This window comes from Lissotriton vulgaris, chromosome 5 (genome assembly GCF_964263255.1).
Source record: "Lissotriton vulgaris chromosome 5, aLisVul1.2, whole genome shotgun sequence".
NCBI classification, from domain to species: domain Eukaryota; kingdom Metazoa; phylum Chordata; class Amphibia; order Caudata; family Salamandridae; genus Lissotriton; species Lissotriton vulgaris.
Window position 1 is genome coordinate 1,186,832,824 of NC_141693.1, and position 21,844 is coordinate 1,186,854,667.

The following is a 21,844-nucleotide window of genomic DNA, read 5'->3' on the forward strand; positions in this document are numbered from 1 at the left end:
GTTGTAGTCTCACTTGGGATCTAATCAGCTTGTCCAAAGCTCTTTAAGGGTGCCACTATTCCTCCTATGTTTTAAAAGCATATAAGGACAATCTAGAAACTTTTGGTGGGTTGCTTATATTTCCCTTCGACAGATCCATCCCTGCCAAAATCACTGATTTGACATATTCCAATTTTGCAGTTTCCCTCTTTGAAAATGAGGATCTCGAAGGTGTAAGACTGAAGAATGAACAGGCAGAAACTGTAGAATAGTGATCAGCATGTTAAAGATTTAGCAGGAATGTGAACATGACTGACAAGTGAGACAATGAGATCTGGCAACCCTACATTCTCAGAACGAATTCTCGTAACTGATGTCAGAGAAATGATAGGCAGTGTCCCTACAGGGCTAGAAAGATATCACACATGAACTGTACGTAATTGCCGCTAAACCTTACAGAAGATAGAAGCTGTTTTATTTCATTTAATGTATCAATATATTAATAAGACCTGGTCTGAAATCCAATGATCATGTTCATCATGGAATGCTTTTTCCTTTATAATAATTTGATTAAGGGCACCTATAAATGACATTCAGCTGTATTTTTCTGATGTTAATTTGATTTGCTGCCTTTTCTGATTACAGGTCACTCAGCAACTACAATGCCAACAGCTGGTAATTATGATTCAATTATCTCATGCTTGTGAACAGTGTAAATTAGTGAGTGCACTGCTAGTTCACAAAAGAGCAAATATCTATGAAAGGCAATTTAAGATGAATAGAAATGGTAACACAATGTTTGCAAAATAAGGAAGTCCGTCTGCCACCACCAAGCCTATTACCCACGACCAAATTAGGATGGCAGTGGGTACCGCGACAGACGCAAAGTCCGTCTGCTGAGTCACTGCCAAAGGCAATCGCACCGACTACCTGGCGGATGGTTCAGGGCCTCTGAAATACTGGCGGTGCCAAGCAGGCACCGTCCACCAAATTAGGATGTAGGTTCAGAAAGGCCTACCATGGTGGCATTGTCTGGCGGGGATATGGAGGGAGCATCCTAGTCGCAGTGGTGGTACCGACGAATGTGTGGCAGGCGGTTCCAAGCACCACTACAATGGCAGGGGGACCTAGTCTGCCTGCCATTGTAATCAGCCCCTAAGTGATGAGACTCATATGGTGGGAGGAGAATCACAATAGGCCAGGTCAACATGCATCTGTACTGAGAGCATTACAGTGCAAAGAAAGAAGATTACTGGACAAAACAACTGTGTCCAAATTACCTTTTTCTGAGTAGCACTAGGGACCAATTGTGGCAGAATAAACTGCATTTAAGATGTCACTGGCAGAAGGCGCTTTCCCTAATGTAATACTGAGTGGAGTGGGAATAGTACATTTTACCCATCCGACATCCAACACTTTCACTACTCTTGCATTGACTGTAGTGGGTGACTTGTACATGTTACACCTCCTGAGTTCGACACTTTATCTACTATTTACAAGCTGTAGTGGGAATAGTATATGTATTAATTAAAAAAAAATGTGTTTACTTTGTATTGCTTTAATTAATATTAATATGTTATTGGTTTTTAAAATTATAAAAGTAACAATTACTAATGGTTAAAATATTGTATTTATTTTTAGGACATTGTAAATTTAAATTTTTTGAGGTGTTTTTATTAAGAATTACAATGCTTTCTTTTTTAAATATGCTATTTTATTGGATATATGTTTATATATTTATTTTTTATATTATTACATTAAAAAAGTATTGAAACAGAATATAAATTAAACATTAATTTAGTAATCTTTTTAAATGAGATATATGTACATAATATGTAAATAATATATATATATATATATATATATATATATATATATATATATATTGTTTAATTTGTTTTAAATAATAATCATTGTTATATTTCCCCAAAAAAATATTAAATATATTTTACTTTGATTATATTAGTATTATTATTTAATTTGATTAATGTTTATTATTTACATTTACATACATTTAAAAATAAATATTTAAAACAACTATATTAGTGTAAATAATATTTTTTCTCAATATATTTGTAATTTAAATTAGAAGTATAGGGAGACAATATTTTTGAAGTCGATAATTTTGAATCAATATTTTTCTATATAGATATTTTGGCAGTGGACATTTTGTCAGTGAACCTTGTCAGTGAACCACTCAAACCCCAGTGGGCCTTCCCAGTCATAGTGGTAATCAAGAGATCAATGAGGTAGGGAGTCAACCTAAAGATGCGCAATCAAGACTTTATAGCAGAGGAATAGCCATGGGAAAGAAGACCAGGCATGACTCAGAAGCAGAGATATAGGCAAACCTCTCACTAATGGTAGATGATTTAACGTGGGTATTAGATCTCGTGGCTGATTATCCATAGAGACCAAAGACACAGATACGAATCAGAATTCAGCAGAATTTGAGAAAGATCTGTAAACATAAATGAGCATCAGAAAAATGGGCAGAGAATTATAATAATATTAATTGCATTGAAGGCACCTATAAATTACATTTAGTTCTATTTTTCTGATTCTGATTTTGATTTTGCTGCCTTTTCTGATTACAGACTACCCAACAACTACAATACCAACAACTGGTAATTATGATTACATTTTCTTATGCTTATGCTTGTGTGCAGTGTAAATTAGTGAGTGCACTGCCAGATCAAAAAACAGCAAATATCTATGAAGTGCAATTTAAGATGAACAGAAATGATAACATAATGTTTGCGTAATAAGTGATGAGACATGGTGGGAGGAGAATCACAATAGGCCAGGTCAACATACAGCTGTACTGAGAGCATTGCAGTGCAAAGAAAGAAGATTTCTAGAGATAACAAACTGTACCCCAACTACCATTTTCTGAGTAGCAATAGTGACCAATTGTGGCAGAATAAACTGCATCTAAGATGTCACTAGCAGAAGGAGCTTTGTGAAAATACAACTTCATAACAAAAGACTCATTGGCTGGTTTCCATACTTGATACATGTAGTGCGAATTATGAGAATACAAGTGCAAGGTGTCCTGACGAAGGTGTAATAAATTATCAATATGAGTATGTTTCTTTAATTTATGCATTTTCTTTCCTTTGAATGTGCTTTTGCAGGAAAGGATAGGATTAGAGACAGGAAAGATGATGAATGAATCAAATACTTAGGATGTCCTTTTGATTTTGGCAGAATGGGACCATACAAACATTAGTTCAACACAAATAAAAAATGTTGGCCCAGAATCTCTTAGCATGGGTTCCTATAGGAGTAAAATGGTTATTGGTTTTACAGGTAAGTAAACGTCTTACAAGTGGGAGGTTTGGGGGTTAGGACTAAGGTTCCCCAAGGTCCTGGTAGGCACTCATATTGGACCACCTATGGCACTAGGGCATCCGGGTGCAGAGTGCAGGAAGCCAATGTTAGCCAAAGGGCTAGGGGCACCTCGATTGAGGGCTGCTCACTGGCAAGCCACTCAGTCTCAGGAGCCAAACTCCTATAGTTAAGGTGAGAGCAAAGGGGATCCCTAGTTAGCACCAAGTCCACACCACCAGCAGCATTGGGGCGCCTGGGAGCTGGGTGCTTAGGAGGGGTCGGGAGCCCTATGCAATCCTTGGAAATTGCAGAAGGGCCAATAGGGCTGGAGCAAAGTTAATTCTTCTCTGTAGTCTCCTCTGCTGTTCTTTGTAGGTTGCATGAATCTGCCTCCTGGGTTCAGGGCGGCCCTCTAAATGCTTTATTTAGGGGGAATTTAGGGTTCTCGAGGTAGTAGCCAATGGGCTACTGACCTTGGGGTGACTACACATTGGTGTGCACACCCCACATGGGAGAGTGGGCACATTCCCTTATTCTGATTGGAGAGTGCCTGCCATTTGCAAGATGGTGGGCACTGAAGAGTGAGCTTCACCTCGCCACCGCCACCTGAGGGGTGGGGTTGGTAGAGGTGGGCACATCTTCTGGGCTGTGCTAATTTTTTCCGCCTGTCTTCCCACTGTAAAGGGGTGAGACAGGAATAGAGCCTGCTCCTGATAGCAGGAGAGGTTGGGGGTCGTGTTGCTAAGTCAGCAAGGCATTTGAAGCTCCCCTGCCACAGATGGATCGTCTTGATCCGGGGGAGGTGTGAACATCTCCCTCCAGGAAAGGCTTTGTTTCCGGTCCCAGGGAGCAAAGGCTCCCACCTCAGTGGTCCAGAAATTTGTCTCATTGTGGCAGGCTGTTGTTCACCAGTCAGGGAACCCGCCACAGGCTGGTTATTTTTCAGGTGGCATCTCTACGATGCCCTCTGAATGCACTGCATAACAAATCCCACACTGTAATCAATGTGGGTTTATTATGCTGAAAAGTTTGCTATCAAACTTCCCACAATTCAGAAAAGCCATTACGGTGCTCTGGAGTACGTAATGACAAACTCCCAGACCATATACTCTTCATGGCTTTACTGCACTTACAATGTCTAAGAATGGACTTAGACCCTGTAGGGGTACAGTGCTCATGTAACTGTACCCTCACCAGTGGTATAGTGCACCCAGTTAAAGAGGTGACTTATCTATACCAAAGTCAGTGGGTTGCAGGCATGGAACACAGGTATGTGTGCCATGTTAACTCTGCACCAAAACATGCAGCCTGCAATGGCAGTGTGTGTGTGTGTGTGTTAAGGTAAAGGACCTTTTAGCGTGGTACAATATGTGCTGCAGCGCTTAGAGGCCTTCCTGGGTCACAGTGTCCTTGGTACCCATGGTACCTTTTACATGGGACTTTCATGTGGCCAAAGAGGTGCTAATTGTGGGTACAAGTGTATTGTTTTGGGAAGGAACAGAGGTCCTCGGCACATAAAGTCAAAGTGCATTAGAAATCTGGCAAAAAGCGGGGGTGGGGGGGGTTACTGCAACAGAAACCCACGTTCCACACACAATATGAGTGTAAGAAAAACCTTTAGTTCCGGCAGCTGTGTAGTCATCATGCATGCACCCCTTTACTATCACTCATGCAGCTGAGCATTGATGCTTTGTCCTCACAGCATGCTGGGCAGATCCATCAGTATATACGATGTCCTCATAGCGATATAGAAGCATTATCTCACTGGGCAGAGGAGATTCTTGCTCATACTGTAAACAGGCTTGTGTTTGATGTGTAGAATAAAATCTGTAATCCTGTAATCAACGTCTATTGCAGTGAAAGACTTAGCACCTTGTATCGAACATGGATGTAAAGTCTTAGGGGTCCCATTAGTATGGTGGGCGGATCACCACCCCCCGACTGGCGGAGGCAATCCGCCCACCAAAACACCCCGCTGGACAGCCTTTTACCCCCCGCCAGATTAGCATGGCGGGGGGGGGTACCGCGGCGGACAGAAAGACCGTCCGCCGCATTTCTGCCGCTAGGCAATCATCACGATTAGGCCTAATTTAACACAAAATGGGACGGGACCGCGAGGCACAATAGAGAAAGGATATAGTACTAAGCAGTGTGCACAGAGTAATTGGGAGTGCTGGATGTATGTGCACCTGCGTGGCGCACTACATGGACACTACATGGAGGTGATAGTACTGGAGAGTATGTGTGCTGTTTATGTACACTGAGCGCAAGTGTGCCTGCAATGGTATATTACATGGAGGACCCTGGTTTCCATTTTGGGAAGCGCGGGCCTCCCTGTGGGTTCACTGACAGAAATACTGTGTGGACAGAATATCATGTGAAAAATATAGAGGAATAGACAATTGCAAATAGGTAAATATAGATTTACTATCCTTAACTCCACATCTACGTACCTTGAAGATATATATATCGTCATGGTACATATATGTGGAGTTATATATAGTAAAACGTTGCTTACCTGTGGAGACTTACCTTCACGTTCTCGATTTTCTTGACGATATTTTGTCAATACAATATTTTTTCCTTGGTATTTTGACTAAACACAATGGGACATTCCAGAGAAAAGGAGGGTGACCCCCCTGTACAATTCATAAGGGTGTTATTTGAGTCAGTGGTCAGCTGAAGAGTAGGGCTGGAAGCCCATAATTAACCTTTAGATGCACATATCAGTAAGGCTGACATCCTGGTGTGAACTCAACTCACTCCTGTGGCCTGTGGTGTGGGACTAATCGCTTCAGAGTCTCTCCTGCTGTGACAGCCTTTCAAGAGGAAGAAGAGAGAGAAAAGCGTACATTTCAAAAAAAGCAGGACCACAACTAACATTTTCAAAGACCCAGTCCCTAAATCACATTTGGTGTCTGGAAATGGACTATAAGAAGGGGAGGTTGAGAGCCTAAAACTGACCATCTGCCAAAGTAGACAGATGCGCTGAGTGAGAAGGAGAATCTCTGCAAGATTTCTGCCTCTGACCAGAAATGGTGGTCAAGACCTGCTAGGCTCCCTGCTCGGTGAAAGGACATCACCCAGGGAAACCAAGACCACCTGCCTTGGAACCTGGAGCTCCAGCACCTGCTGCTTACAAAGACCTGTGTGCCCTTAAGGAAGAAATGAGCATTGGAGTGAGCAGGGTCCTGTGAGGAGCCCAACTGAGAGGAGGTGCAAGGTGTGAGGATATAGTTGTGCACTGATCAGGTCTATGCTCATATACAGGAGTTATTCAGTGACCCTCATATGCTAGGAGAAGGTTACCGTGGACTGAGCCATGCATTGGGTGTTGTACAGGCAGCACCAAAGCCATACAATCTTGTTGCTGTAACCCCATATGCCAGAGGGGGCCACCATTGAAGTGATTGTGCTGAAAAACATGCCAAGACACATGTATGCCTTAGTGGAGACCCTGTATGCAAAGAGGGGTCAACAGGGTGTGAGCGATTGCACTGGAGGAGTCTGTGTTTTACCAGCAAGTACCTTAGCAAACCTGTATGCCAGGAGGAGCTGCTGGTACTGAGTTTTGCCAACAGTTACTGCCATTGCCCGAGAAAGTGAAGGCTGCAACCTGCGGGTCAAGCCCAGGCACTGAGATCTGACACTAACCAGCTCCAAAGACTTCGGAGCACACGGAGGAGGATATCGCACCATTGCTGGGATTCGGTTGGGAGCCTAAAGATCAACCTTCCTCCTTGTGTGGGAAAATCAGACTTACTGTGCCTGCGGAAGATGGGAGCACCTCCTATCACTGAGGAATCCAGAAGCGCTGCTCGGCATGGAGCATGCTCCTTCCAGGTACTGCCACCTGAACCGCGAGCAGACAGACTTTTCTGAACAGGACCAGAACTTGCAAGGAACCGTGGAAAAGCGGAACTCTTCCATACTGTAGACGCGGGTAACACTTGAATCCCCCATGAGACTCACTGATGAAGGTCCTGCAGCACAATGGACACTTTTGACTATTTCACAAGAGACAAAAGAGGGCTCTTGAGTAAGGCCTGCTAAACCAGGATGGGGGCACCAGTGAATGATCAATAATCCTAACAACATTGTAAAGAGGAGTATGGGACACGGATTTGCCACGCAAACACTAGAGCCCTGTGCTCAAAGGTGATTGTGTTATTGATTACGAATGCTGAGATCTAGATATAAAAAACGTCATTTTCATACAAAAACAGTTATTTGACTAGACAATGAGTTATTGACATTGCTGAGAGCACTTTGATTTATGAGCAGTGTTCACTAGCCTTTGCCTACTCCCCCCCGCCCCCCCCAGGGAGCCTTTGATCGCTCATCCATAGCAACCGCTGTGAGGCAAAGTTCAGGAGAGGTACTTGGCCCAGTTGTTCAGGATCAGTAGCAGGTCGGGCCACGGGACATTTGTAGTAAAAGGCCTCAACCATCATGGTTGGTCCCAGTAGCCCCTGAGTACCCCATGGACCTCTCAAAGATGTTCTGACAGTGAGGTAAGAAAGTCTTCAAAAGAGATTGAGAGACAAATCCAATGAGAAGAGAGATTGACTTTACATGAGCACATCAATAGACAAGGGAGCTGTTAAGAGAGTATAACATTATTCATTAATTTGGGTTAGCAACACTGAGGAGAGAGAGATCTCTAGCTTTCATAAATATAGGTTGGCAAAGTGAAAGGAACATTGAGATATGCAACCTTAAACAAAGTCAATTATCAAGACCAAGACGTTGTGCATTACACAGATGATTCCTCAATGATGATTTCAAAAAGAAAGGTAACCTACAATCATGTTTGTGTAGCAGAAAAATAGCCTTTGGACACATGAGCATATAGGATTCTGGGGCACAGAGCAAGCGAAACCTTTCAATAACGACAAATGAATTAGACTGACCATTAGTTTGTGGGACAGATTATCCATTGAGAGACAAAATAAAGATGCAGATCAGAGATCTCAAACGTATTGGAGAAAGATCTGTAAATCTAAATGAGCATCAGTGAAATGGTCAGAGACTTGAAGTATAATAAGGATCAGAGATATCGCCAATGTCTTAAAAAATGAAACATCGTCTAGTGTGAAAAACAGAGCAGGGAAGAAAGATTGTGGTTAACATTGATTTGGGAACTTGAAAAGATTTTCATGATTAAGCATTCAAGGGAGTTCTCTAATCACTTAAAGACTGCAGTTAATAGCAGGAAAATCATGCTGAGGATTAGGCAAGAAAATATCTCCTTGTAGATAAAGATGCAATACTAATATGCAAAAGAAATTGGGTGTAGCTGTGAGATAACTGATAACTGTTTTATTTGAAGCATAAATATACTTACTGAAAATGTCTAATTTTCTCTATTTCATCTTTCCCATCAACAGCCCACACATCGGATGTTTCCCCTTTCCCGCAATTATCTACCACACCAGGTAAAACATAAATCATTATCGTTTCATCCTTTTTGCTTTATCGTGGAGTCAAATGCTTGTTTTGATGAATGAATATTTAATGGACGTCAAATCTAAATAGTACTGAAGAAATCAAGAGAACACATAAATTCAACAGGAAACAGTAGCTGTTCAGGTTGAGTTTTTTATAGTCTAGAAAAATGTTGGAAAAAGAAATAGTCAAGAAGGAGCTGCACCAGCTTTTGGTGACCTGTGTTCACACTCCTCATCTCATAAATGTCTCCATGGCCCACTTTGCTCCAACAGATACTTTATTCTCTTCAGTAACAAAAACAACTACCAACTGACTTATTGAAGTTAGAAAAAGGGACAAGCCAGCCAAATCGCCGGTTCTGCTGTCAATGACACTATAATTGATTGTGATATATAACCCTACACTCCCACATCACCTATGAGTGGTTAGATGTGAGTGTGCTTTGCTGCTGGTGTGGGATCTTGTAAGGGATACATCCACCCCACAACATAGATATTTTAATCCATGTTGCAGTTAGGTTAGATTAGGGTGGTGGATTGTGATGTGCATACAAGGCTGCGGTACTCCGCCTAAGAATACACAATTTAAAAAATCCAGCTCCATCCAGATATATAAACAAGTACAATTCATTTAGCCAACTGGACCACCAGGTAAATTAGTTTATGAGGTCCCTACCATCGTACTCTTCGTGCCTTTTATCCTCTATTTGGGACAATGCAGATAGGCAATTATAACCGCAAGAAGGTGAAGCGTAATTAGAGGAAGGACGTGGAGGTGGGGACAGGGCTAATTTTACTTGGCTTAATTGATTTATTGATGCAAAAGAAATAAAGTAGATAGCAGGCTCATCTGGAAGGGGGTTCAGGGCTCATTACTCTCCATGCCACAATTTTTAGGAGCTCTGGCTCTCATGCTCCATCTTTTATTTATAGATTTTTAAGTCTCACTTAAGGGCAGCTATTAGCTTTTCAGCTGTCAAACGACTTATTGTCTATAACACTAACATTTAGAAAAGGATTTGTGCCAGTCTATTTCTTATTATTGGCATTCTTGTCAGTCTTGTGGGCTTGCTTCTTACTCAATGGTCTTCCTTCCTTTTGTTGCGTTTGTCTCTCCATTGAGCATAGTTTCTTCACCGTCCATCTGACAGTGAAGTGCATATGTTTTCTTGCTCTCTCCCTATAGGCGCTGCTTCCTCCCTCACTGGACCTCACAGCTTATTGCAGTTTCACAGTTTGCTAAGTCGGTGTGAAATTGACAAAGCACGTTTCTGTACTAAACAACTACATTGCTAAAAATTAAACATGTTTCTTTGTGCCCCAGCGTAACGGGCAGTTGTTTTCAAGACAAAAAGTTCAAGTGTGCAAGGAAAAAAAGCATTCGTTTTGTCTATGCAGGACCTATTGTTTTTTTCATTTTTTAAGATGTCGCACATCTACTGTGAAACACGGCCTAAACTAAATAGAAACAAAGTGCTATGGCGTGGCTAGCGCTGACAGCATCATAGTACTTTTTTGTTTGTAGCACAGAAGCCCACTCTGCTGTGCAACATCTTTAAAAAAAGACATTGACAACACCAAATAGGTCCTGCAGAATCAGAATCCATTGACTTTGCCAATGCTTGTTTTATATTTGAGTTATTGTTTTCAGTTTTATATAGCGCAAACTCAACCTGACGGTATTGAAGCGCTTTACATGAGCACCAGTTACATTACAGAAGCCCAAGTTCATTTTTTGGGGAGATTAAGTGATTTGCCCTGGATCGCAGAATGTTGAGCCGACACTGAGACTCAAACCTGGTTCCACTGCTCCAAAGTCGGCAACTCTGGCTGTAACACATCCTCTCCAGTGTGATGCATTGTAATAGAGTGAAAAGGCATCCCAGTTTTGTCCGGACAGTCCCAGTTTTTGCAGGACTGTCCTGACGTCCCAACACTTTTGTCTAAAACAAAGAATTGTCCCGGTTTTTAAGGGAGGGTCACGTGCATCTGCTCATTAACCTCATTGCTGCTTGAGATATTCCTCTGCTGTGCTGGACAGCAATAAAAACGGGTGTGGTCATGACGAGCTCAGCTCGTCAAAAGCACTCGAGCACTGTGCTGCATGACGAGCTGAGCTCGTCATGAGCATGGAAGGGGTTAATCATAGTGTTATACATGCTTATGTTTCAACTGGCCCTCTTAGAAACAGGGACAAAAGTTCACTTAAGCTCTCCGACTGTGCTGCTTCGTTCATTATAGCAGCACATCAGGATTTAATGAGATATGGATCAGGGCTGCTAAACCCATAGATCAAGACCAGGCCCACCAGAGCCGGACCCTGGAACACAGAACCAGGAGGGAATAAATATATGTACTACAATTATTTTAACAAATTAAGAGTATGAGAATTCTCAGTGGTTCGGTTCCCTTTTCCCATGTCTGTGACTGTTGTTTGCTAATGAGGACCTTAATACTGTGATCAGTCTATAGATTTTAATTGCCATTGCACCACATGTTGTTGATTAAATACCTGCTCTTCCACTGGGGATGTTCCTTTCGGGTGGACACAGGAGACTGTGCACTATCCAACAGGGGGTTGCAATTTTGACATTATGCATTAGCATTGTTCTGTTATTTTGCACCTTTGCGGTCTAATGAGGGTTCCAACACTTGTTTATGGTATTTTACTGGAGGTCCCCGATCTTGAGTATCACCATTGGACTTTTGTACTGAGTTTAATGTATATGCTAAATGTAATGCTAATCAAATTTTAGCAGTGGGGCTCCCTGACAAATAAAATGGAGATTAAAGGGGCAGAAACATCTGAGGCAATCTGCTATGTTTATTGAACTCGTCGGAGCAATATGGTATACGTAGTGCATTGAATATGGCGTCCGTGTTGTTGAAAAAGGCCGGTTTCGTGGCTGAAACTCATTCCCGGCAACCTGCATTTAAATAAAGATGCGCAACGGAATGTCCGAGCTGTGTGGGCCCTGCTCTCTATTGTGGAACAGCAGTTATGGAGGATTATATATATATATATATATATATATATATATATATATATATATATATATATATATATATATATATATAGCCGCGCAGGATCCGCGCACGCTCCAAATGACAAGCTGTATGCTAATTGGTTGTCAGCACTCCAAACCAGGAAGTGTTGGCAGCCATCTTGTGCCTCGGTAGAACCGAAGCACAAGAAAGTAGATTAAAAAACTGCAAAACGTGAAAAGGGGGCAGGGTAGAAACACCCTGACCCCCTAGGCCTGCTTAGGGGGTCCCACAAGGACCCCCAGGGCCAAAATTGATTATTCGTTTTTTTAAATCGGCAAAAACGAAGACCGGGCTTCCACGCTTCGTTGCTAATTAGCCACTGGGGGGCCAAGTCCCGGGGGCAATGTGTTTTATGTCAGACCCGGGGACCGGCACCCCCAGGCCTTTTCTGAATTTTGTGGGGGGTCTCAGCCCCCCCAGCCCTGGGGACCGTCACCCCCTGGGACTTCTAAAAACATGGGTGGTGCTCAAAGGCCCTCCCAAGCCCCGGGGACCACCACCCCCGGGGCTTTATGAAAATATGTGCAGAGGGGCTCATAGCCACCCTGCCCCGGGGGTCCGCCACCCCCCAGGGCTTCGAAATATATGGGTGGGGAGGCTCAAAGACCCCCCAAGCCCCGGAGACCGCCACCCCCGGTGCTTTTTGAGAATATATGCTGGGGGCTCACGGCCCCTACGCAGCCCTGGAGACCGCCACCCCAGGGCTGTTTTTTTTAAAATACACCTGTGTGGGGGGGACTGCCACCTCCCGGGGACACTAAGAGTTTAAATTGGGGGGGGTCGTTATGGACCCCCAAGCCCCGACGACCACCACCCCCCGGGGCTTTGAAAATATTGGGAGGGGGGCCACACGGTCCCCCTCCTGGTGCCCTTGATGGCCCTGGGGACCGCCACCCCTCAGGGCCAGCTCCTGCAGTGTCCCGGGGTGCCGGGACACTGTAGCTTGCTATGGCAGGGCGGGAGCCTTGCGGCTTCCGCCCTGCCATAGCAAACTTGGTTTGGATTTTGAAAGAGAGAGCAGGGAAACCTGCTCTCTCTTTCAAAATGCAAACCAAATTGCTTTTCCACATGGGGAGCAGCATCTTAGCAGCTCCCCATGTGGAAAAGCAATGCCGGCTCCCGCAGGAGGAGGGGAGTCAGTGGAACCGTGGGGGAATTGTGGTCCCCCCACAGTCCCCAACGGAGAGGGCCAGCCCCGGGGGATGGGGTCGCTGGGGCTACAAGTGGCCTGGGAGGTGGGCCACACAGCCCCACTCCCCAAAATAAAGAAAATACAAAGGCCAGCCCCGGGGGATGCGGTCCCCGGGGCCATACATGGCCTAAGGAGGGGGTCAAGGCAGCCCCCCTCCAAAAAGATTATTTTTTTTTAAAAAGGGCCATGCCCCATGGGATGGGGTCCCCTTCCCGAATTTAGGGTATTTTAAGAATTAGGGGGCAGGCCCAAAGTTCTGAAAAAGAAAGGGGCTACACAGCCCCCCTTCTTAAAAAAAAAAGAAGTCTGGCATCGCGCCGGAGGCCACGCCCCCTCCTTTCAGCACTTTGAAAACGCGCCCCCTGGCGAGTTTGCAGATGGGGAACGAATTCCTCTTGAATACTCGGGGTCCCTGGGGTCCAACTAGCATTGTAGAGAGGTGTTCTGAGGCCATGCCTTTTTTACATCTCTCTGCAAGGCAGTTCTGTGGTACCTAGTGGAGGTAGCTGGTGGGCTAGTTGCAACCCAGGGCCCCCCAGGATTCAAGGGGAGTTAATCCCCCAACTTAAATTGTGCCATTGGGCGCGTTTGCACAGTGGTGAAGGAAGGGGGCGGGCCTGAGTTGACAAATGTGCAAACACATCCTGTGGCGCGCTTTAAGTTGGGGAATTAATTCCTCGTCAATACTGAGGGTCCCTGGGGACCAACTAGCCCACCAGGTACCTCCAGTAATCACCACAGAGCTCTCTGGTGCATACTGGAGGTACCTCGTGGGCTGGTAGGCCCCTAGGGACTCTCAGGATTGAGGAGGAATTAATTCTCCCAACTTAAAACGCGCCACAGGTGCACACATGTCACCTCAGGACAAGCCCCCTTCCTTAACCATTGTGCAAATGCGCACGGTGGCGAGTTGTAAGTTGGGGAATTAATTCTCTTTCAATACTGAGGGTCCCAGAGGGCCAACTAGCCCAAGAGGTATATCCAGTATGCCCCAGGGAGCTGCGTTGCAGACAAGTGTTTAGAGGTCACGCCCCTTTTTACACCTCTCAGCAACTCAGCTCTATGGTGCTTAATGGAGGTACCTAGTGGGCTATATTGACCGTAGGGACCCTTAGGATTCAAGGGGACTTAATCTCCTAACTTGGAGCGGCCACAGGGCCCGTTTACACAGTGGTGAATGGAGGGGATGGGGCCTGAGGTGATGTGTGCAAACACGCGCTGTGGCGCGTTTTAAGTTGGGGAAATAATTCCCCTTCAAACCTGAGGGACCCTGGGGGCCAACTAGCCCACCAGGTGCTTCCAGTAAGCGCAAATGCGCTGTGTTGCAGAGAGGTGGTGCAGGCTGTGCCCCTTTTTACACCTCTCTGCAATGGCGCTTACTGGACATACCTAGTGGGCTAATTTGCCCCTAGGGAACCTCAGGATTCAAGGGGACTTAATCTCCCAAATTAAAACGGCCACAGGACATGTTTACACAGTGGCAAAGGGAGGGGACTGGGCCTGGGGTGAACTGTGCAATCACGCTCTATGGCATGTTTTAAGTTGGTGAAATAATTCCCCTTCAATCCTGAGGGCCCTTGGGGGACAACTAGCTCACCAGGTGCTTCCAGTAAACGCAAATGCGCTGCGTTGTAGAGAGTTGGACTAGGCCGTGCCCCTTTTTACATCTCTTTACAACGCAGCTCTGTGGTGCTTACTGGAGGTACCTAGTGGGCTAGTTGGACCCTAGGCACCCTCAAGATTCAAGGGGACTTAATCTCCCAACTTAAAACGGCCACAGAGCGTGTTTGTACAGTGGTGAAGGGAGGGGACGGGACCTGAGGTGACGTATGCAAGCACGCCCTGTGATGCTTTTTAAGAGGTAGTTTTAATCCCTGTGCCCTAATATATACTAGGGACTTACAGAGAAGGCCATGCTAATCACAGGGAGACCCCAACGCATAGTTTTCCCTAGTGTATGTAGGTGTTTTCCACTGTATTCCAAGGGCCTCATTTATGAGGCTGTGCGTCACTTTTACGCCGCTGGTACGTCACTTTTTGTGACGCACCAGTGGTGTAAAAAATGCACCTTGTTGCCCCACATTTACAAAGTGACGCATCTAGGTAGATGCGTCACTTCGTAAACCCCTGCGCCACATTATACCTGCGCCAGGTATAATGTATGCAAGGGGCCGTTTGACATAAGAAAGGGTCATGGAAGTGAAGCAGTGAAATCTATAAGATTTCACTGCGCCACTTCTAGGACACAAATGCGTCAATTTCTTACGCCTGGCTCACAGCAGGCGTAAGACTGACTGACGCAGGCCCTTGCCCCATGTGAAAGGACACATTGCTGGAGTTGCGTCACTTTTGTGACACACTCCAGCAATGCGTCACTTTTGCGCCTACAGATATGTCAGAAATACTGACGTATCTGTAACTCCTTGCACCATGATGCGTCATACTGTAAATATGACGCATCATTGGTGTCGCAAGGAGGGTGCAGTGAAAAGTGACGCATCGCTGTTTTCATGCAGCGATGCGTCACTTTTCATAAACAAGATCCTAAGTGTCTTTTAACATAGCACTGGCTCTAGGTTAGTCAGAGTTAGTTACCACCAGTACCCGTCTGAAAAAGTTGAGGGTACAGGATGATTTTGCAACAAGGTTTCTTTCTGCTCTTCTGTTTGATCGTTATGCAAGTTTTCCTTCTTCCAGCACTTTCCTTATCTTTGTTGACATCTGTTGCTTCTTTCTGCATTTCTTTTTTTTCTTTCTGTGCGTTTTTTCTTCTTTCTTCACTTCTCTGTAGGCATAGTTAGAAATTAGCATTTAAAAAACCTTTGAAATTCACAAAAAAAAACACAGGTTTCATGTACATTATAGTTACAAATTAGCATTTAAAAAACCTTTGAAATTCACTGAAAAAAACATAGGTTTCAGTGACGTTATAGTTATTTGGACATTTCACTCATAAATAACCATATAAATTCGGCTGTTATTGTTAGTGGAGCTAACTATAACTCGCGTCCCCGCAATGCACTGCTGATGATGTCACACAATACATCAATAATGACAGGGTCAGTGACATCACTGATGACATCTAAAATGACATCACTGATGACATCATCCACGTGAAAATCTGATGCACCTACTCACACCATAATAAAACCTTTGATACACTCACTCTAAAATACAGACTACCATTTTCGAAACAATAGAGAAACCAATACCAGTTACTTCGTACGCACTCACTGCTTCCTAGATCTACACACACATCCACTCATTCACCCATACAGTCACTCATACATGCAGTGACTCATCAATCCTACACTATTATAGGCACTCATGCACCTATACAAACACTCACACACCGCCACTCATCCAGAGTTACTCACAAATCTAATCAGTCATGCAAAGAATCAATCACACTTCTATTTCCTCACCTATAAAGTTATACACACACAACCTCACTTATTCATACAGATACTAACATATACTTAGTCTATTATACAATCACTGATACAAGTCACACTCATCGATACAGCCACTCTCACAATCAATGACTCTCACGTATAGTCATTTATATACTCCAACACTCATATGCACTGCGTTTTACATATGTAGTTACTTGGACATGTAGCACTGAGATATCCATTCACTCACCAACACACCCATACACACCTTCACCCACCCATACAGCTGTTTCCACATGCACTCTTGAGCCCATACACCCAGTGAATGAAGCACTCACACAGCAATGCATAGAGTCACACACCTCCCACCCACCCACACACACACTCAGGCACCCATACAAATACTCAGGCAACCAATATATTTATATTACTAGTACCTGCTTCGGCGGAACTTTTTGTCTCCACTCACCTGGATATCCTTGGTCCACCTTCAGGTTCGGAAAAATATGGGGGGGGGGGGTAGTCATTGACTACACGTTGGACAAGTGGATTCTCTGCTTTTTCACCGCTAATAACTTTCCGGAGACTTGGAGGTTGCTGTGGACAGGGACTGGAGGAGAGAGCTTTGTTTGGCGCACTGAGGAACCTGGGGGTTGGAGTTTGAGAGACCGCTCCGCCACTGCAACGCCTCACGACACGGAATGTGGCATTCTGGGAACTGTAGTTGCCGTGCACTGGGCAACACACAGGAGGCGTTAGCATTTGTGATTCAGAGGGGCGGAGCAGGTGTCTACCCATCAGGACGCAGCAGGACATTGAAATCAAGCATTTGGGCTGCGGTTCCACTACTAACCCTGGCGCTGAAGAAGGCAGTAATAGCTGAAATGCATTCGCCATGTTTCGATGTGCTCTAGATTAAAGCTCCCTCCAAGCGTTTCCCTGGTGTGGCCTCTTTCTTTCTTTGGGGAGAAGTTTGCGGATATATATATATATATATATATATATATATATATATATATATATATATATATATATATATATAGCTCACAATCCTCCCAGTTACGTAAGGAAAACAGCACTCGTGGGCAAGTTGGTGTTAAATCTTCCCGTTTTTAATTACAGAGTCAACAAACGCGTTTCGGCTGCAAGCCTTCGTCAGTGTTGATACTCGCGCGTGGACCAGCAGTGTATTTAAATCCATGTCACATGATTAATGCATAGCATAGAAAGGGGACTACAGCATACATGCAAAAGGTCGCGCCATTTTGGAATGTACAAATCAAACCAGTTTGTTTACCAACAATGCATATATCATTTACATTGTACCTGGGCTTTGCGCTGCTGTTTAGGAATAATGCTGTGTATAGGCTTGTCATCCCGAGTGTTGGTATCATATCAAACGCTCTCAACTATTTACCATAAATATGAGATGCTGATGATGCACAGTCTATCCACATATGTGGGTCTCAGAGTGTCGCCGTGGATCGGCAAGTAACCCCTGGGTAACCCCAGACAGGGGTTTGGATATGATGTATCAACCAACATATTCGGGATGTGATGTCCAGCGTATGATCGTGCTTCCGCTATTGTCCCTCTTTTCTATTTTAACCATGTCACAAATACAACATCATTATACATTAACAACAACCAGAAGATGCTTATTGTCTTGGTTAGGTGCATTACCATCACATATTATTCACATATGTTTTCTGACCAAACCTTACTTAACAAAATCTAATAAACCATAAACAAGAGCACATACCTATTGAGATAAGTGATGTAGGATGTAACTATAATTGCTTCCTTTTCTGTTTCATTTTTTAAAGGGGTCAGACAGTAGTTACTCTGCATGTCATTATCTATTAGAGGATGGCTTTGTATGACAGGAAATACTAGTATAACAGTTATCAATAATCATGGAGCATGCTCTTTCTAGTCGATTCAATGACTGTTCTTAACTGTTTACTTTCCCAAATGTACAGCAAGTTCTTCTCCGCTATTAAGCCCTAGTGGTGACTTAGTCATCAGATCGATAATGTATCTGGACTCCAAGCGTCTAAGTTGCTTCAACCTGTCGCCCCCCCCTCACATTTAACGGAATGTAATCGAGCCCAAAGTACTGTAATTTGCTCCTGTCTCTATTGTGTATATCATCAAAGTGTCTTGCGACAGGGTAGGAGGGGTCTACTTTGTCAATCGCTCTTTGATGTTCCAGTATTCTGATTTTTAGTGGGTGAATCGTGCTGCCCACGTATCTGAGACCACATGGGCAGACAAGGCAATATACAGCGAATGGTGTGCTGCATGTGAGAAATTTCTTAATGGGCTTTGTGATCTCTACCCCCGGTACCCAGTATGTTAACGTTCTTTTGCTCCCTGCGCAGGCCTTACACTTGCCGCAGGGGAAGAAGCCCTTCATTTCGGCCAATGTGTTTTTCTTCGGTTTCTTTTTTTCAAAGTGACTTCTTACCAGGGTGTCTCTGAGTGATCTTGCCTTGCGAAAAGTTATTTGGGGTTTCGGAGGGATGTCCTCCTTGATCACCGGATCAGTTAGAAGGACATGCCAGTTCTTGGCAAATATTCCCCTAAGATTCCAAGATTGTGTGGAATAAGATGTGATCATCCGGAATTTTCTTTTGCGTTTTTGTTTGTAATAGACTCGCCCTTGGTATCTTCCTTACTTTTGTTAGTGTTTTGGTTAGGGAGTCAGTGTCATACTCTCTTACAGTGAATCTCTCAACACATTGTTTTGCTGCCACTTCGAAGTCCTCATCCCTGCTGCTGTTTCTCTTCAATCTAAGTAATTCCCCATAGGGGATACTTTGTATAAGTCTGACGGGATGGTTGCTATCTGCCCTTAGTATGGAGTTCCCTGCCGTGGGTTTACGGTATAGGGAGGTGTTTAGTTTACCCTGCTCGACAAACACTCTCAGGTCCAGGTAGTCCGCTGCCACCGGACTAACTGTCCCCGAGAAGTGCAGGCCGCAGGTGTTGTTATTTAAAACCTCGATATACCGATGAGCCATCTCCATCGTCCCTTGCCACACGATGAAGAGGTCATCAATATATCGGTACCACCTCACCACTCTGCCTGCCTCCTGCCCGCTGGTCTCAAGTGCCATGGGCACCCGTTCCTCCCACCAGCCCACGAATAAATTCGCGTAGCTGGGAGCAAAGCAGGTGCCCATTGCAGTCCCGGACACCTGTGTATACAGTTGGTCATCAAACAGGAAGATGTTATTAGTCAGACAGAATTCCACGAACTCCAGTAGCATACAATTGTGTAAAGCAAATCTTGCCGATTTCTTATTGAGAAAATGTTCAATAGCTGTTATCGCCAGTTCATGCTTGATGTTGGTATATAAACTGGTTATGTCCAATACCATTATTAAGTATGTCGGATCCCAAAACAAATCCTCTAATTTTGATAAGAAATCTTTTGTGTCTTTCACGTGGGATTTCAGTTGAATCACCAGGGGAAATAAAAAACTGTCAATGAATTTAGACATGTTTTCTGTGAGTCCGTTGATTGAAGAAACAATCGGCCTCCCTGGTGGTTCAGTGGCATTTTTATGCAGTTTGGGTAGATGGTAGAAAGTAGGTATTGTCGGGTTATTGCTACATAAGAAGATGTTTTCCTCACTCCTGAGCATTGCTCTTTTGTACCATTTATTCACCAGTTCATCGTACTGCGATACACTCTTATTATACTGTTCAGTACCTGTTTTTTGATAATAGTTGGTGTCTGATAGTTGTCTTAGGGCTTCTATATATATATCATGCTGTGTGCAAAACTCCTTGCCGAGTGAGGGAGAAGAATTCTCAGGGTTCGAGCCATCTGCTGAAAACGCCGTCTCGGTGAGTCACGCACTTTTGAAGATTAGTGCACTGCTTTCACTCGGATCACACGAGTAATTGAACAGTATTGTCGGCAGAGTTTGGGGGCAGCTTCACGCATTGCAAACACAGTGGTTTTGACGGCTGTCAAAATCACCTACAGCTAAAGTACTTTACCATGGCACAAGCCATGTTTAGTGAACAAGAGCGTCGAGAAGCAGCTAAGGGCATGTTCAAAAGACAAAACACAAGACAAGCCCAGAGTGCTGCCTGTGGCCAGGAACAACCCAGGAGCAAAGTAACTGAAATTATGATCAAATTGGAACGTCTCTATGAGCGAGAAGTCCGTAAATGGTGGGAGGCCACCAGCTTGCAAAATTACATTGATGTGCAACGTGTTCCCAGAGGGTTGAGGGTATACACTGTGCCTTCCTATGAGAATCCAGACCCACAGCTACTAACTGACTGGGCGGAACATACTGCTCAATACTGCAGAGGAACACTCGATATACTGGTGAAGTATGCGTGGAGTGATAGGGACAAAGCCCTCCAGGAAATTCAGTAGCTGGAAGCAGACTTGTCTAAGGAAGAACCAGACAAGAAAACCCTAGATGACATGATGGGCCAAATGAAATTGTGACTAACCATATATGAACAAAAGATCAAGTCACGAAAACAAGAAAAATTTGCACGTGACGAAAATGATTATTTGCATGGAAGAGTTGTTACCTTCGCCCGCAAGTTTGATGGACCCAGGAAAGAAGTAAATCAACGCTCCAAGCAAACTACCACCAGAGTAGAAACCTCCGAATCAGAAGTCACCGAAAATGAGTCGGGAGATGAAGGGTCAAGCATAAGAACTGAAGGAAACACAACAACTACTCCTTTTCACGACGAATTCAAGGTCATACAACAGTTGTGGCTCCGAGGAGGCAAAAACAAACCCCCGGAAGGAAGCGCAGAAAAACCCGCAGAGGTGGGGGAGGCAGGCAGAGGAAGAGGCCGAACACGAAGCTGGACGAATCGCAAAAAGAACATGAACAGGCAATAATGACGTCGAATTTGACAGTAGTCAATCTCACGGAAAGGACCCTTACTGAAGTAGAGCATAAGATACTCACAATGGGACTTACATTCTGCCCAAGCAACCAATTGGAGTACACACAAGCACGCATTGACCTATTTAGTTTCGTGCGGAAGCTTAAGCTCCATAAATACTTCAAAACTAGATCACACTTAAAAGAACGTAAGGGAAATACTACGCGGATGACTGCTACCGACGCCCTTACTGGGAAAGATCTGCCTGCTATAGAATGCCTGGAAGATTTAAGATCTGAAACTGGTAGTGAACCAGAACATGACATCCAAGATTTTCCAACAAGAGCGGTAAACACAGGTGTGGAACAAGACAGAGAGGAGAGCCCTTTCAAACCTAAGTCCTTGTTTAATCCACAGATGCCACCTGACGCCATTGAAATTTTTTCAGATGCGATGACCAATGACCTCCTCAAGTTCAGAAGGAGACCCAAATATCATCCACGCTCGGACAATCTAACAAAAGTGGAGAAACAAGCATTACAGCAACTATTACAAGATCATACAATTATCAT

General features: G+C 44.2%; 1 protein-coding gene across 9 annotated transcripts in view; it reads left to right on the top strand.

Annotated features, from left to right (window-relative positions):
• Positions 1 to 21,844, top strand: part of LOC147712238 (scavenger receptor cysteine-rich domain-containing protein DMBT1-like) — a 685,888-nt gene that overhangs the window by 401,671 nt on the left and 262,373 nt on the right. For all 9 annotated transcript variants that reach the window (XR_015295985.1, XR_015295986.1, XM_086922971.1 and 6 more), the window contains 3 exons: positions 625 to 654; positions 2,577 to 2,606; positions 8,703 to 8,750. Coding sequence is in view for 7 of the 9 variants with exons in the window: in XM_086922971.1 (XP_086779097.1) it covers positions 625 to 654; positions 2,577 to 2,606; positions 8,703 to 8,750 (108 nt within the window). In the remaining 2 variants the exon portion in view is untranslated. The remainder of the gene's footprint in view (positions 1 to 624; positions 655 to 2,576; positions 2,607 to 8,702; positions 8,751 to 21,844) is intronic.